Raw genomic sequence first — 15,000 nt, forward strand, 5'->3', positions numbered from 1 at the left:
TTACAATTTACTTTAAGGAAAGCATTTCAATAATTTTCATTCATTAATGAAAACATATTTACAATTTGCTTAAGTGAAAGCATTTCATGCATTTTCATTCATTAATGTAAACATATTTACAATTTGCTTAAAGGAAAGCATTTCAATAATTTTGATTCATGATGGAAACCAATATTTGCTATTTGCTAAATGAAAAACATTTCAATAATTTTCACTCATTAAGGAAAATATATTTGCAATTTGCTAGAGTGAAAGTATTTCAATCATTTTCATTCATTAAGGAAAACATATTTGCAATTTGCTTAAATGTCTTTCGCTATCAATATCACGAACCATCCTAGGAGTTATTGATGTTTCAAAATACTCAGGAAATGTATCATAATACTATATATAAATTCTGCATAATTCAATAATCCCTAAATGGAAATTTGATTCGAATATTTGATTTCTTAATTATAGTATTACCGAATTATACGCCACGAGTTATAAGTAGTTTGTGAAGGCAAAGGTTATGAGTGTTGTTTTATTAATTCATTAAAATTCTCCCTCTCTCTCTCTCTCTCTCTCTCTCTCTCTCTCTCTCTCTTTCTCTCTCTCTCTCTCTCTCTCTATCTCTCTCTCTCTCTCTCTCAAAACCTGTGAAATAAATTAACACTTATGTATATAAATCTGATTGTGTTGGAAAAGCCAAAAGTATTTGGGGGAAAATGCTAAATAAAAAAACTTGTTACATAATTTAAGGCAAAACCTTATTAGACCGTGCTACTTTATTTCGTACATCGATACAGTAATTTAACTATTCATTTTCCAACTCTCTAGACACCATCTACCAACCAGAGAGCAGTCGCCTAGTGCAGCGGGAACAATACTACGCCAGTTTCAACTGTTACTTCTTCCTGTTGTATTACCCATTCGACACTCAGACCTGCCAGATAATCATCAAAATGGCTTCGGCTGACATGAACGTCATTCTCCTTGAGGTATTCTTCTTCTTTTTGTCATTTTGGAGTATCGTTGATTTGTAATGGGCTTAAATGGGTGAGGAAGAAAGTGAGGAGGGTTTGGGAAGAACTTGTTGGGGCGAGAAGAGTGAGGGGGAGGCGAAAAGAGAAAGCAAAGCTTAAGAGAACAGAGATGAGAATGTTGAGGTGGATAAAAGGCATTGTAGAGGTTCCAATCAGGCAACCGACCCCTTAACGTTGGGAAAAAGGGTATGAAAAGTTATTTCATTTTAGGTATTGCAATGCAACATAAATACTAATGAATATTGCGAAGGAAATTTGTTTGTCTGAAATAAAATATATCATGAATTAATGGATATCTCCCTTGGATAATTCGATATGTGACAATAATAATAATTAGAATTAGAAAATTACCTGTTTTTAATCTAATTTTACTCATTATCCTCCGGTCTATTATGCTAAATGTTACGAATGTCTTGTATTTTCAACTAGTCCAACTTAATTTTCTTTATCCCATAGAATGCTAGTGTTGTCTACAACGGATTAAGTGAGTTGCCGAAATACGAAGTTCAGGATATTGAAATAGAAGTGAAGCCAAGAGCTGGATACGGCATTATGGAGGTAAGAGTTTCAAAGTAAGCTCGCTCTAGTTCCTACAGTACGTTTATATCGTTCTTTCAGCTATTTATACACCCACTTCTTAGCTCTCTACTGTACATCAAATCGCTCTTATTTTATCCATATATCTTCCCAGCCTTTTAATTTTTTTTCCATTCTTAATTTCTGGGGTTTCTTCCAATAGCATATGACCCATGGATGGTCCACTAGGCACCAGCGCCCAACATTAAGGCCCTTCTACACAAGGGGCAAATGCACGGCGGGCAGACACTGTTACCAATTTTGTTGTATGGGTGACGATCACTAGTGTAGATGACGTCATAGACGAGGAAACAACGGGAAAACAATCGAAGTGCCCGTGCACGTTATTGGGGCACTGGATGGGCGTCTGGCTATTGTCTGACCTCACTCTGACCTCTGCCCTCTGCCCAGTCTCTGACCCAAATCATACGTTCACCTGCCTGTGCCTACTGTCTGCCTTGGACGGTTTGATCTGGTAACACTGTTTCAAAGCGAGAGAATTACGGGCAAATTAGAGTGCCCGCCCTGCATTTGCCCTCCATGTGGAAGGGCCTTTAGAGGCTAAATTTGTAAATCCATTCAGATCTAATCCCTTGCATTGATTCTTGAGTCTTACTATGACCTAATGGCGCTCAAACCAGACCCCTACACCCTGTTTCAATGCTATCATTTTGGCCCAATGTTGCAAAAAAGAAAGTTTCTCATTGTGATTTGTCAACGCTGCAACGTTATCGAAATCTTACTTAGCTACAAGCTGTTGTTCTACCTTGGACAAAAGCGTCGATGACCCATGCTGCTGTGACGCCAGTTAGATTAACCAATAGATGAATACATTTTCTTTCATGTAAACTCCATTAGTTTGAATATTTATGCAAACAATATTATTTGGTCTGCTCTATAGGTATTCTTATCTATTCTCCTATACATTTCATATACCATTAATTTTCTGTAGTTTGTAGAACCTTTAATAACCTTCTTTAATTATTTTTTTCACCGAGAAGAATATATTACCAAGTTAGAAATGAATAAACTGTTCTTTTTTATTTTTTTCTCCGAGAAGAATATATTACCAAGTTAAAAATTAATAAACTTTTTATTTTTATTTTTTTCACCGAGAAGAATATATTGCCAAGTAAAAAAATAATAAACTTATTTTTTTTTTTACTTTTTTCACCGAGAAGAATATATTACCAAGTTAAAACTTAATAAACTTTTTTATTTTTTTCACCGAGAAGAATATATTACCAAGTTAAAAATTAATAAACTTCTTTTTTTCACCGAGAAGAATATATTACCAAGTTAAAAATTAATAAACTTTTTTTTTATTTTTTTCACCGAGAAAATTATATTTCCAAGTAAAAAATTAATAAACTTTTATTTTACTTATTTCCTCAGGTAACATTCGCCTTACAGAGGAGATACAGTCTACTCGTGCTAACAGTGTTCCTGCCGACGTTCCTGCTCCTGGGAATTGGCTACGGAACGCTCTTCATTAAACTTAAGGACTTCGATGTTAGTCAGTCTAACATTTTAGACCATTAGATATTCTGGTCTTTGTATGAGCTTTTATTCCTAAGGTTGTTTAAGAGATAATGCATATTTGTACTTGCTCTAAGAGAATAATTGTAAATTTTGAGTGACTTTTTTAATTATGTAAATAAGTTTATAATAAATACAGAGTATATATACATATACACACACACTATATATATATATATATATATATATATATATATATATATATATGTATATATATATGTATATATATATATATATATATATATATATGTATATATATATATGTATATATATATATATATATATATATATATAATGTGTGTGTGTATATATATGTATATATACGTATATACATATATATGTGTATATATATAAACATATTTATGTATAGTATATAAAAATGTAATATATATATATAAATATGTGTGTGTGTGTATTTATATATGCATGCTTATTTCAATAGTCTTATCTTTTATCGGGTGATATAAGTAATACAATCATTCAATTATCTAGATAATTTGTACATATGAATAAGCACAAATGATTTATACTTTTAAAACTGGAAACCGAAATTACATGAAGATGGAGTCAGTGTTTTTTTTTTCTAATAGACATACTCGATGTTATAAATATAATTTTTTCTACTGAATGTTATGATAACATAACATTGAAGAACTTATTTAATATTTGCTCTATGATAACATTTAGATTTTTTTCCCAGACATGCACGATAACATAAATACTAACATTTTTGTCACAGACTTAATTTATAACATTATTTTTTTTACAGACACGCACGATGATGACATTAACGACGCTGCTCGTGCTGTACACGATGTTCGACCAAGTATCTAACGACTTGCCGGACACGGCCTACATCAAGATGGTCGATCTGTGGTTCTTCTTCTGCACCTTCGTCATATTCAGCATCATCCTCCTGCACATCGGCGTCGAACGCTTGCCTGCGGGGTTAGAGGACGAAGAGGAACTCTGGACCAAGAGAGATCGAGTCTCCCCGGCTTCGACTGCCTTCGTCAGCGGCAAGATGAACAGGGACGGGTCTCGCCTGAAGTAAGTTATCATCTACAGTATCACTAACACTCGTGATTTTAATCAATGTAAATATCAACCACGATGGCATTTAGTACCGAATTCTACCTTTGGGGATGTATAGCCACTGTAAATTCATTTATGATAAATGCTTCCGGCTAGGCAAGGATTCGAACTTATGCCCTGAGCCGAAACAATGCCTGATTTCTAGTGGATATACATTCCCAAAGGTAGAATTCGGTATTAAATGCCATTGTGGTTGATATTTACATTTATAAATATATATACACATATATATATGTGTATATATATATACATTTATATATATATATATATGTGTGTATATATATATACATTTATATATATATATATATATATATACATATATATATATATATATATATATATATATATATATATATATATATGCTATAGTCACCGCAGAGATTCCAGGCAAAATAAGCCCCACCCCCGATGACGTCATAGCCAATCACTTTGTCTCCCAAATTAGCAGCGGTTACAATACATCTCCTAACAAATTTCAAACTATACTAACTTATAATCACTTAAAGGGGATGTATTGTGACCGTTGCTAATGCGGGAGATAACATGATTAGCTATGACGTCCCCAGGGGGTGTGGCTTATTTCGCCCGGAATATCTACGCCGATTTAGTGTATGCAACCCGTCAAAAATGACTAAATATTTAGATGGATAGGAACACACACACATTCGACCCTTCCCACCCATCCCCCTTTCCTAACTGCAACCCATTCGTTTGGGAAATTTATGGGAGATTGTGGTTTCCTAGTGTACCTTTCGGGGTACCCCCTCCCACCAGGGTATGACTACTGCCTCTCCCTTACCCAAGGGATGTGGGAGACCGGTAGTTGTACGTCTGGCAATGCCATTGGGCTTATAGCATCTTATTTCTCTTCCTCTTGTTTATTTAAGTTTTTATAGTTTATTATGAAAAATCTATTTTAATGTCGTTACTGTTCCTACGATATTTTATTTTAATTGTTCATTACTCCACTTATTGTTTAATTATTTCCTTTCCTAACTGGGCTATTTTTCCATGTTTGAGCCTTTGGGCATATAGCAGCCTGCTTTTCGAATTAAGAGTTGTAGCTTAGCTAGTAACAACAACAACAACAACAATAACAACAACAACAACAATAATAATCTACACAAAATAATGTAATGTCCTTTGCAAAGAAAAAAATAATAAGCTCATAGTACCATATATGTATGAATATCAACTTGAAGGAAGATTAATGAATGTACACTGCTAACATCCAACTGCCTCGTCTTTAGGTCAAACACCAATTTCAACTGTCCCCTGAATTTTGATAAATTAGATAAACCACTAATATCCTTTCCCATACAGGTGGTCTGGCATTAGGGTCCTCTCCTTCTTTAGGACGTTCGTTTACCCTACAATCATCTTACTATTTGGCATCTCCTTCTGGGTCGTCATCCTGACAGCTGGGAAAATCTAATACTGGTTCTGAAGTTGAGCGTAAAGCCCTGTCCACATGATCGAGCATGCCCGACGGGCAAACAGTGATACCAGGCCACAATAGTTTGTGAAAATGAGGGTTGATGACGTCAGAAGCGGGAAAACTAAAGGCAGGGATCTAGCAACACTGTATGATGCCAGATCCCTGTCTGTGGTTTTCCCGCTTCTGACGTCATTAACCCTCATTCTTACTAACTATTGTGGTCTGGTATCATTGTTTGCCCGTCGGGCATGTACGATCGTGTGGACAGGGCTTAACACGCATTTGAAATCAACTTATTTATAAAGGTTGAATAAAAACCTGAAGAGGTCTTACTTAGTTTCATTTCTTTCCACCCTTCATGGTCGAAAACAATGTAATTTTCTATCGTAATGTTCTGTTGCAAGTTTGAATATTTTTTATATTGCCAAGAAAATGTTTTAACTTCAGATGAAAATACTGAAACAATGAAAACTGCATAGATTTGGCCAATTCACAATTGCCAAGTACATAGTTCATTCAGTTTCGAATTCTAAAATACTTCAAAATGTACTTAAATTATAGATACAAGGCATAGCTAACAAATAAGATTTTATTTATCGAAATACTCATAATATTTAATCCTGCAACCTTCCCATCCAAATTTGACTATCTTGGTAGAGTCAAGAGTTAAAACTTGTTGGTAGTTTTGTTCAGCAGTTTTGTTCAGCTATTTTGTTCAGTTTTGTTCAGCAGATTTGTTCAGCTGTTTTGTTCAGCTGTTTTGTTCAGCTTAATTCCAAGTAAGTATTTCCACTCTGCTACTTCTCTTATAAGTTAAATCTGACTATGTTACTGCTTCGATGTGACAAACAGAACCTGAAATATTCAAGTCAAATTTCTCTAGAAGTCATTTGATTAAGTTAATACTAGCCCTTTCACCCCCAAAGGACGTACCGGTACGTTCTTGCAAAGCACTGTTATTTACATGTTTTTGCATATTTTTGATAACTTTATAAGAAACTTTAGGCATTTTTCAAAAGAATGAGACCAACCTGACCACTCTATGACAAAAATTAAGGCTGTTAGAGCAATTTAAAATAAAATATATAGCAAAGTGTGCTAAAAATTTAACCTTACCTTGGGGGTAAAAGGGCTTCTAGATGTCCTTTCAGAACTAACAATTCCCCTATATGAATGTCATTATTTACTAACAAGATAACAGTAAAATACCAAGAATTTAATTACATTATATGGTGATCGAAATTAGCTAAAAGTCTATAATAAATTAGCTAGATGCATATAAAGTATGGATGAAATATTATATTAGTTTTTAAAAATTATCTCATTATCTGTTTTTGACGTTGTTAATAGTTTATATAGGACATATCTGTTTTGACGCTGTTACTGTTTTTAGAATGATATATTAATTTATTCTCATCATTTATTTATTTCCTTATTTCCTTTCCTCACTGGGCTATTTTTCCCTGTTGGAGCCCTTGGGCTTATAGCATCTTGCTTTTCCAACTAGGATTGTAGCTTGGCTAGTAATAATAATAGTAATAATAATAATAATAATAATAATAATAATAATAATATTTTGTTGTAGGTTACTAAATGTCACATTTGAAAACTAAAATGATTAACAATGGTAATTAAAATATATAGTTTAGTGGAAAAAATATATCTAAGAAATTATATCAAATTACGTTAACTAAGAAAATACTATTAAATGAAAGGTACCTTAGATGTTTACGTGAAATTTTGTCTGTGTTAAAAAAAAAAGTTACACTTGTTAAAATTTTGAACAAAACACCAAAGTTCCACTTACCAAAAGCAAGTTGAAGTTTAAAAGTGCAAGACCCACTCTCATCATGCGATAGACAAAAGTCTATCGCAGGACAAGAGGGGATCATCCTTCCCACTCCACTGAAGCTTGCTAAATTTTGGCCAAAATGAAATTAAACGAATATTCCTTACGTTTCATTTTTAAATTAAATTCATAGCTATCAATGAAGTCCTGTAGAGTCTGCAAAGTCGGTCGAGCCGGGTTAGCTATCAATCAAGTCCGGAGAAGCAAGTCTATCTTATTAGGTCGAAATTCTGGACCAAAACAGATTCCAGAAACCTAAAAGAGTCAAGGCTTCTGTAGAATACTCGTCAAATTTAGAAGTACAAATAAAATTATCAATATTGATTATTATTGCATAAAAATTTGCTTTATGGCATTATAAGAATAATAATGAACAAGCAATTCTACATGAGATTTAACAATTCTAATCATAACCACAATTTAGAATACTCAAATGATAAAATTAACCATTAATAACATTGTCTCAATATCGATACATAATCCATGAGCAAACAATTCATGAAATATGAAAATTCAAAATTACAATAATTATGAGCAAACGATTCATGAAATATAATAATTCAAAATTACAATAATTAACAATTAAAATCAAAATAGCCAAAACAATTTTTTTCTTATAAAGTAAACAAAAAATCACTGGATTTTCTCTATCAGAAATTAACGAGATTGTTACCGGCAACGAATGTTAAAACTGCAAACACAACATAGGCAGATCCGATCCAAAGGTAACTTCCGATCAACTACTACTACTACTACCATACTACACTGCCGAATGAACCGCAGTTCTAACTTCTAAGTTTGCTCCATGTGTGAGTGTTACTCTTGTAAACCAAGGATGGAAGTAGCTGGGCAAGCCAAGAGTTCTTCCTCCAAAGGATCCGTAACTCCTTTTTCTTCGTCGAACGAGGGTTAGTAATATTTACCAAGCGAAGATTTGTAGTTTTACAATTACCTTCACCAACTTCGCTGTGGCGAAGATTATGTTTTGATTGGCGTGTATTTTGTCTGTCTGTCTGTGTGTTTGTGACTCACATAACTCAAAAACTATTTGACCGAATCTCGTGAAATTTAGTGGGATGATTCGCCATGATCCAAGGACGATTAGATTAGATTTTGGGAGTGATTGGTCAACGGTCAAGGTAACAAAAAGGTCAAAAAGGTTTTTTTTTTTGTTATATCGTGGTTTTTTTTTTTCAGATTTACATGAAACCAGTGCCAAAATGTACATAATTCAATTGGCTATCTTAACTGTTAAAAAAAACCGTAATCTTAATCGGAAATTCTCCGTAAAAATGTACTTTTCTTTGTTATATTTCCGTAAAATACAGGCGACCGTAATTTTTACCCTACTTTGTTACTATCTTTTACAGGTTGATGACCCTAATATCACGCCTTTACGTCAATATATCCGTTTCTAAAATGGTAAATGCCTGGTAACATTTATTTAGGATTTTTACTGTTTTTTTTACCGCAAATATTTGAGTGTTGTTATGTGGAGTTGGCGAAGGTATGCACTCTACCGAGTGTCCATTCTAGTTTTCTAGTGTTATGTATTTACTTGCGAATAAAGTGTTTAGGTTCACCTCTCATGGGTTTAGGAACTAAAAAAAATATATAGGTGGGACCTAGAACTAGCAGTTGGAATGGTATAAATGGAGGGAAATTAACCAGAAGTAGGTGTGGAGGGTAAAGTAGAGCAAGGAGAAATAGAAATGATGACTTAACGTAGGACATACATTTGAAATAAGGATAGAGTTGGATTGTAAGTACTGGAAATGGCACAGATCTTTGAATTGTTATGTACTAATATATTGTAGGAGTTACCTCTTCAAAAGTTCAAATTTGCAGCGAATATTTTCATGTTGAACTGGCTAACATAAGTCTCTTATATATACAATATATATATATATATATATATATATATATATATAGATAGATAGATAGATATAGATATATAGATATATGATATATACATACACACACACACACATATATATATATATATATATATATATATATACAGTATATATATATATTTATATATATACATATATATATATATATATATATATATATATATATATATATATATATATATAGTTTTATATACACACATACATATATATATATATCATATATATATATATATATATATATATATATATAGTTATAGACATATATATATATATATATATATATATATATATACATATATATAGTTTTATATATATACATATATATATATATATATATATATATATATATATATATATATATATAGTTTAATCATTAAGTAACTACATTTTCTAAATAATATTTGTACTCATCTACGAAATTAAAGAACATTATTTTGTGTTTTGTTTAGGGTTTAAGTCAGTGCTAGATTATACACGTTAGGCATAATTAAATATTTTTTTTTTACTTGTCCTTATTATCAGCATATTGGTTTTAATTTGTGATATGCTATTATTATTATTATTATTATTATTATTATTATTATTATTATTATTATTATTATTATTATTATTATTATTAAAGTCTATTGGTTAATAATCTAATTGTGCATATCACTCTTAATATCTTTGTATTTTGATAAAACAATATCTTTTTTAATTAATCCCTTTTATCTATCTTATGTCATCTTCTTTTCCAGATTTATATATACCATTACTAATCCACTGATTGGTATATGAACTGAGGTTGTGCCCATGGTTACCCAAATTTCTGGACTGTGGCCATACCAGAAGATCTGCTAACTTCTCAAAACAATGCTGATGACTAAATTTTTTCCTACAGAATTTTTAGGTAAGGAGTTACTATGTTCTTATTAGGCTAACGAGGTCCCTTATAAGTTAGCTCCCACTGGAAAAGTTGACAAGAATGCCTTTACATAGTATAAAATCTTCCACTGTATTGGGTTAGATTTTTCTTGCCTAAGGGCACACTATTCTAACAGTTTCATTATTTCCTTTCCACACTGGGCTATTTTTCTTGTTGGAGTCTTTGGGCTTATAACCAACCTGGTTTTCCAATTAGGGATGTAACTTAGCAAGTAGTAGTAATAATAATAATATTCTAACTGTTCCATTATTTCCTTTCCACACTGGGCTATTTTTCTTGTTGGAGCCTTGGGGCTTATAGCAACCTGCTTTTCCAATTAGGGATGTAACTAAGCAAGTAATAATAATAATAATAATAATAATAATAATAATAATAATAATAATAATAATAATAATAATAATAATAATAACTGAAGTTCCATGTTCTTTAATGGTAAAAGGTTTCCTAAAACACAAGAAATCTTAATGAGATGTTTATTTGTCCAAAAGTTTTATGCAATATACATGATTTTAATTATTACAAACCAAGAGAAAAGTAGAAGATTAAAAAAAAGTGACAGTGGGAGATGTTGGTTGTTTCCTTACGATACATTTCAGTGATTGACATTAATGCATCTTTTCTTGCTTATTATGACTAGATTAATTTCCCCTCTCTTCCAATAAACGCTTCTTCCCACGATTCTCGAATCATCGTTGTCATAGATGTTCCTCGAATCCATTCCCAGTGATGTTTGCAGTGAACATTCCACGAAATCCTTAAATCTATCTTAACCTGAGATCATCTTTGCCTTCAAGAGTTGTTCCATTACTTAAAAGTCATGTGGGTGGTACGATTCTGCTTCGTGATGGCATTCGTGCATTTAAAAATGACCACCAAGCTACAGACACCCTTTTTCTTTATCAGAGGAAACTCCCTTCAACTGTCACTTTCTTGAGAAACCAAAAAAACAAAACTAGAAATTCTCAACGGCTTGACCGGGCAAACGAAACCTTACCCTGAGCGCTTTAGCGAGTAGCCTATACCATTCCTTCAAGGGAAAGGACAGAAGAGGAAAATCCTCTTACTGTAGCCTTTCAATAATCCTTCTCAGACTCAAATCCAGCTTGAAACTTGAAGGTTCCATCTGTTCCAGTCAGCCATTGAGTAATTTTGTTTAATTTACTGTCGTGGGGGGAAGACGTAGTAGTTGAACATGTTCTCGTAGTGTTCGTGGCGGCTCGATTGGGCCTGGGGCTCTCCGGTCTTCCTGACGTAGTCCTCGCATTCTTCGAAGGTCACGGCGTTCTTCTCGACCTTTTCGCCGAAGCCAGATTTGTAAGAGGCGTAACGCTGTGGATAAGAAAGGAAATGTATCATTAAAGGGTTGTGGTGGACGATGCGGTAACGCCCCTGACTGGTGAAGGTCAGGCTGGGGTTCGAGTCCCGCTCAAGGTCGTTAGTTCCTTTAGTCGTTACAACCTCACCATCCTTTTGAGCTAAAGATGTGGGGTTTAGGGGAGCTTATAGATCTATCTGCTGAGTCATCAGCAGCCATTGCCTGGCCATCCTTGGTCCTATCTTGGGTGGCGAGGGTGCTTGGGCGCTGACCCTATATATATATATATATATATATATATATATATATATATATATATATATAAAGTATATACTTATGTATATACATATATACAAATGGTCAGTCTCTAAGGCATTGTCCTGCTTGATAGGGGAATGTCATTGTCCCTTGCCCCTGCCATTCATGAGTGGCCTTTAAACCTTTAAAAAAGTCGTCTATTCATATTTAAAGGCTTTAAAGGCCGCTCATGAATGGCACAGGCAAGGGACAGTGACATTACCCTAGCAAACAGGACAATGCCCTAGAGACTGACCATACATACCTATGATCAGCTCAAGCCCCTTCTCCATCCTAGGTAGGACCAGGGAGGGTCAGGCAATAGCTGCTGGTGACTCACCAGGTAGACCTATAGGCTCCCCCCAACCCCCAGTCCTTAGCTCACAAGGCTAGTAAGGTTGCAGGCACTAAAGGAACTAACGAGTTTGAACGAATACTTTTAAGTTGAACAGTTGAAATGTCTTTTAAAGTTTATCTATGAAAGATGTGTTTTAATATTATTACTGTTCTTAGAATACCTAATTTTGATTGTTCATTACTTCTCTTGTAATTAGTTATTTCGTTATTTCCTTTCCTCACTGGACCATTTTTTCTATTGGATTGATTGATTGAATTGAGGTTTTCTGGCATCCTGGCAATTTTTTATTGAAGCCTTTTGGCTTAAAGCATCCTGCTTTTCCAACTAAGGATGTAGCTTAGCTAATAATAATAATAATAATAATAATAATAATAATAATAATAATAATCTGCCTCACCTGTTGAATGCTGCGTGCGAAACATCCATCGGCGAGCATGCGGGCGGCATTTCTGAGAGCTCGGGCGAAGGTGTCCATCGTCAAGATGGCGCCGTGGAACAGGTCCCGGGGTTCGACAGATTCGCGGCGAACTCTGCAGCCTAGGGTGAAACCGCCCTGCTGCATACCGCCCTGAAAATAAGGTCAAAGGTCGTGAGATTAATTTGGGGCGTGAGAATGGAAATGAAATTTGATTGCTAAGCTGTTGTTAATAGATACTATCGCTGCGTTTATATCACTTAAAATTAAAAAACATCTTATCAATTCCTATATGAAAAATAAACATAAATTTTTTTTTGTTGCCATGGGATTATCAAGATCATTTCAATAGCATAGTTGATATAAGAACAACCAATTATCATTATCTAGCACATATAAAAGACGAGAAAGGAACGGAAAATGGTGAAAAGGGGAAAACAGAAGTAGCCTAAGTTGAGAAGTCCAACGCATGGTAGGAGAGAGAAAGAAGTCCTTGAAGAGTGTTGATTTAAAGGGGGAAAATATAAGAAGAGGTAGCTAAACGGGCATTCGCCCTATCGTTACCTGCTCAAGAACACACTTCATGACGTATGTGGCATCCCTCATATTCTGCGCACAGATGTCTGACGTTCCGTTGACTTCGGGGAAGCTGTCGGAGGCGTCGATGGAGCCGAGCATGTTGTAGGCGGCGGCCATGTACACGTCGTGCTCGTAAGGGCGTCCCATCATCCTTGAGAAGGCGGGTTTCACGTACAGCTTGAAGTGTTTGTCCAGACCGAAGTGGCGGAGCATGTTCATGGTGGCCATGGCGTCGGATTCGTACTGGTGGCGTCTGGGGTCGTGTGGTTTGGGCTGGATCAAGAACTGGCCCTTGTAGCCGATCTTCTCCTTGTACTGGACGGCCATCTTGTAGAGCTGGGCCATGTGGGACATGTCCCTGAAGAACTGCCTCTGCAGGACGCTCTGGTAGCCGTCGCGGGGGTTGAAGAAGACGAAGTTCTCGGCTCCCATGCGCTTGGCGGCCTCCATGCTACGCTTGACCTGGGCGCAGGCGTAGGCGAAGACGTGGGCGTCTGGGTTGGATCCGGCGCCGTTCATGTATCTGGGGTGGGAGAAGAGGTCGGTGCTGTAGTAGAGGGGCTTGACTCCCGTCTGCTTCTGGAGGTCGCAGCACAGGGTCACCATCTCCTCCAGGTAGGCGTTGGTCTCGTCGAAGCTCTCACCTTCGGGGGACATGTCACGGTCGCTGATCTGTTGAGAGGAAGTGCGGATTTGAAAAGGCCAGTTGAAGGAATGGTTGGGATACTGAATATTGGCAGAAAACTATAATTTTGACGAAAATTAAATTGGCTTTTAGTATTTCAGTAATTCTTAAGATGGTATTGTTTCGGTTGTTGAAATTTCCAATATAATATCTATCTATCTATCTATCTATCTATCTATCTATCTATCTGTCTATCTATTTATCTATCTGTCTATCTATCTATCTATATATATATATATATATATATATATATATATATATATATATATATATATACACAAAACAAATGTAGCTGTTTCTAGCCCACTGTAGAACAAAAGCCTCAGGAATGTCCTTATTCATATTTGGATTTTAACCAATTTTCATCATCCTACTGGCTAATGCAGATTGAAGGTTTAAAGGCTGCTCATGAATGGAAGAGGCAAGGGACAGTGACATTGCCCTATCAAGCAGGACAATGCCCTAGAGACTAACCATATTTTATATGATCAGCGCCCAAGCCCCCTCTCCACCCAAGCTAGGACCAAGGAGAGCCAGGCAATGGCTGCTGATGACTCAGCAGATAGACCTATAGGCTCCCCTAAACCCCCACATCCTTAGCTTACAAGCATGGTGAGGTTGCAGCAACCAAAGAAACTAACAAGTCTGAGCAGGACTCGAACCCCAGCAGATAGACCAATAGGCTCCCCCAAACCCCGCATCCTAAGCTCACAAGGATGGTGAGGTTGCAGCGACCAAAGAAACTAACGAGTCTGAGCAGGATTCGAACCCCAGTCCGGCAATCACCAGGCAAGGACGCTACCTCCAGCCCATAATCAAAAGGTAATTTAAGTGTCAGATATTGCCTAGAAACCAACATACCGAGTAGTACTTGATGTTGAGCTTATGGAAGAACTCGAAGGCTGCGATCATGCGCCTCTTGAAGTTGTCAAGAGAGCGAGATCCATCTTCCCACGCCCTCTGGTGGGTGGCGTCGCCGTAGTAGTCG

At 35.4% G+C, this 15,000-nt stretch overlaps 2 protein-coding genes and 1 long non-coding RNA gene across 3 annotated transcripts in view; 1 reads left to right on the plus strand and 2 right to left on the minus strand.

The window, feature by feature from the left end:
- The window catches only part of LOC137617041 (uncharacterized), a 10,643-nt gene extending 4,954 nt beyond the window's left edge, over positions 1-5,689 (plus strand). Inside the window, exons 6-10 of the mRNA XM_068346894.1 lie at positions 820-980; positions 1,482-1,583; positions 2,997-3,113; positions 3,910-4,190; positions 5,559-5,689. Of these exons, the coding sequence (XP_068202995.1) occupies positions 820-980; positions 1,482-1,583; positions 2,997-3,113; positions 3,910-4,190; positions 5,559-5,670 (773 nt within the window). The 3' untranslated portion in view covers positions 5,671-5,689. The remainder of the gene's footprint in view (positions 1-819; positions 981-1,481; positions 1,584-2,996; positions 3,114-3,909; positions 4,191-5,558) is intronic.
- A 420-nt stretch (positions 5,690-6,109) lies between these two features.
- Positions 6,110-8,325, minus strand: LOC137617042 (uncharacterized). The gene is made up of 3 exons (XR_011039553.1): positions 8,196-8,325; positions 7,481-7,777; positions 6,110-6,528 (listed from the first exon to the last, which is right to left on the minus strand). It is a non-coding gene; the product is annotated as an uncharacterized lncRNA (long non-coding RNA).
- A 2,497-nt stretch (positions 8,326-10,822) lies between these two features.
- The window catches only part of LOC137617330 (xylose isomerase-like), an 8,202-nt gene continuing 4,024 nt past the window's right edge, over positions 10,823-15,000 (minus strand). Inside the window, exons 2-5 of the mRNA XM_068347351.1 lie at positions 14,874-15,000; positions 13,313-13,999; positions 12,731-12,901; positions 10,823-11,692 (exon numbers count right to left, since the gene is read on the minus strand). The exon at positions 14,874-15,000 is cut by the window's right edge and continues 15 nt beyond it. Of these exons, the coding sequence (XP_068203452.1) occupies positions 11,522-11,692; positions 12,731-12,901; positions 13,313-13,999; positions 14,874-15,000 (1,156 nt within the window). The 3' untranslated portion in view covers positions 10,823-11,521. The remainder of the gene's footprint in view (positions 11,693-12,730; positions 12,902-13,312; positions 14,000-14,873) is intronic.

The sequence above is a fragment of the Palaemon carinicauda genome, chromosome 23, assembly GCF_036898095.1.
Source record: "Palaemon carinicauda isolate YSFRI2023 chromosome 23, ASM3689809v2, whole genome shotgun sequence".
Lineage (NCBI taxonomy): Eukaryota > Metazoa > Arthropoda > Malacostraca > Decapoda > Palaemonidae > Palaemon > Palaemon carinicauda.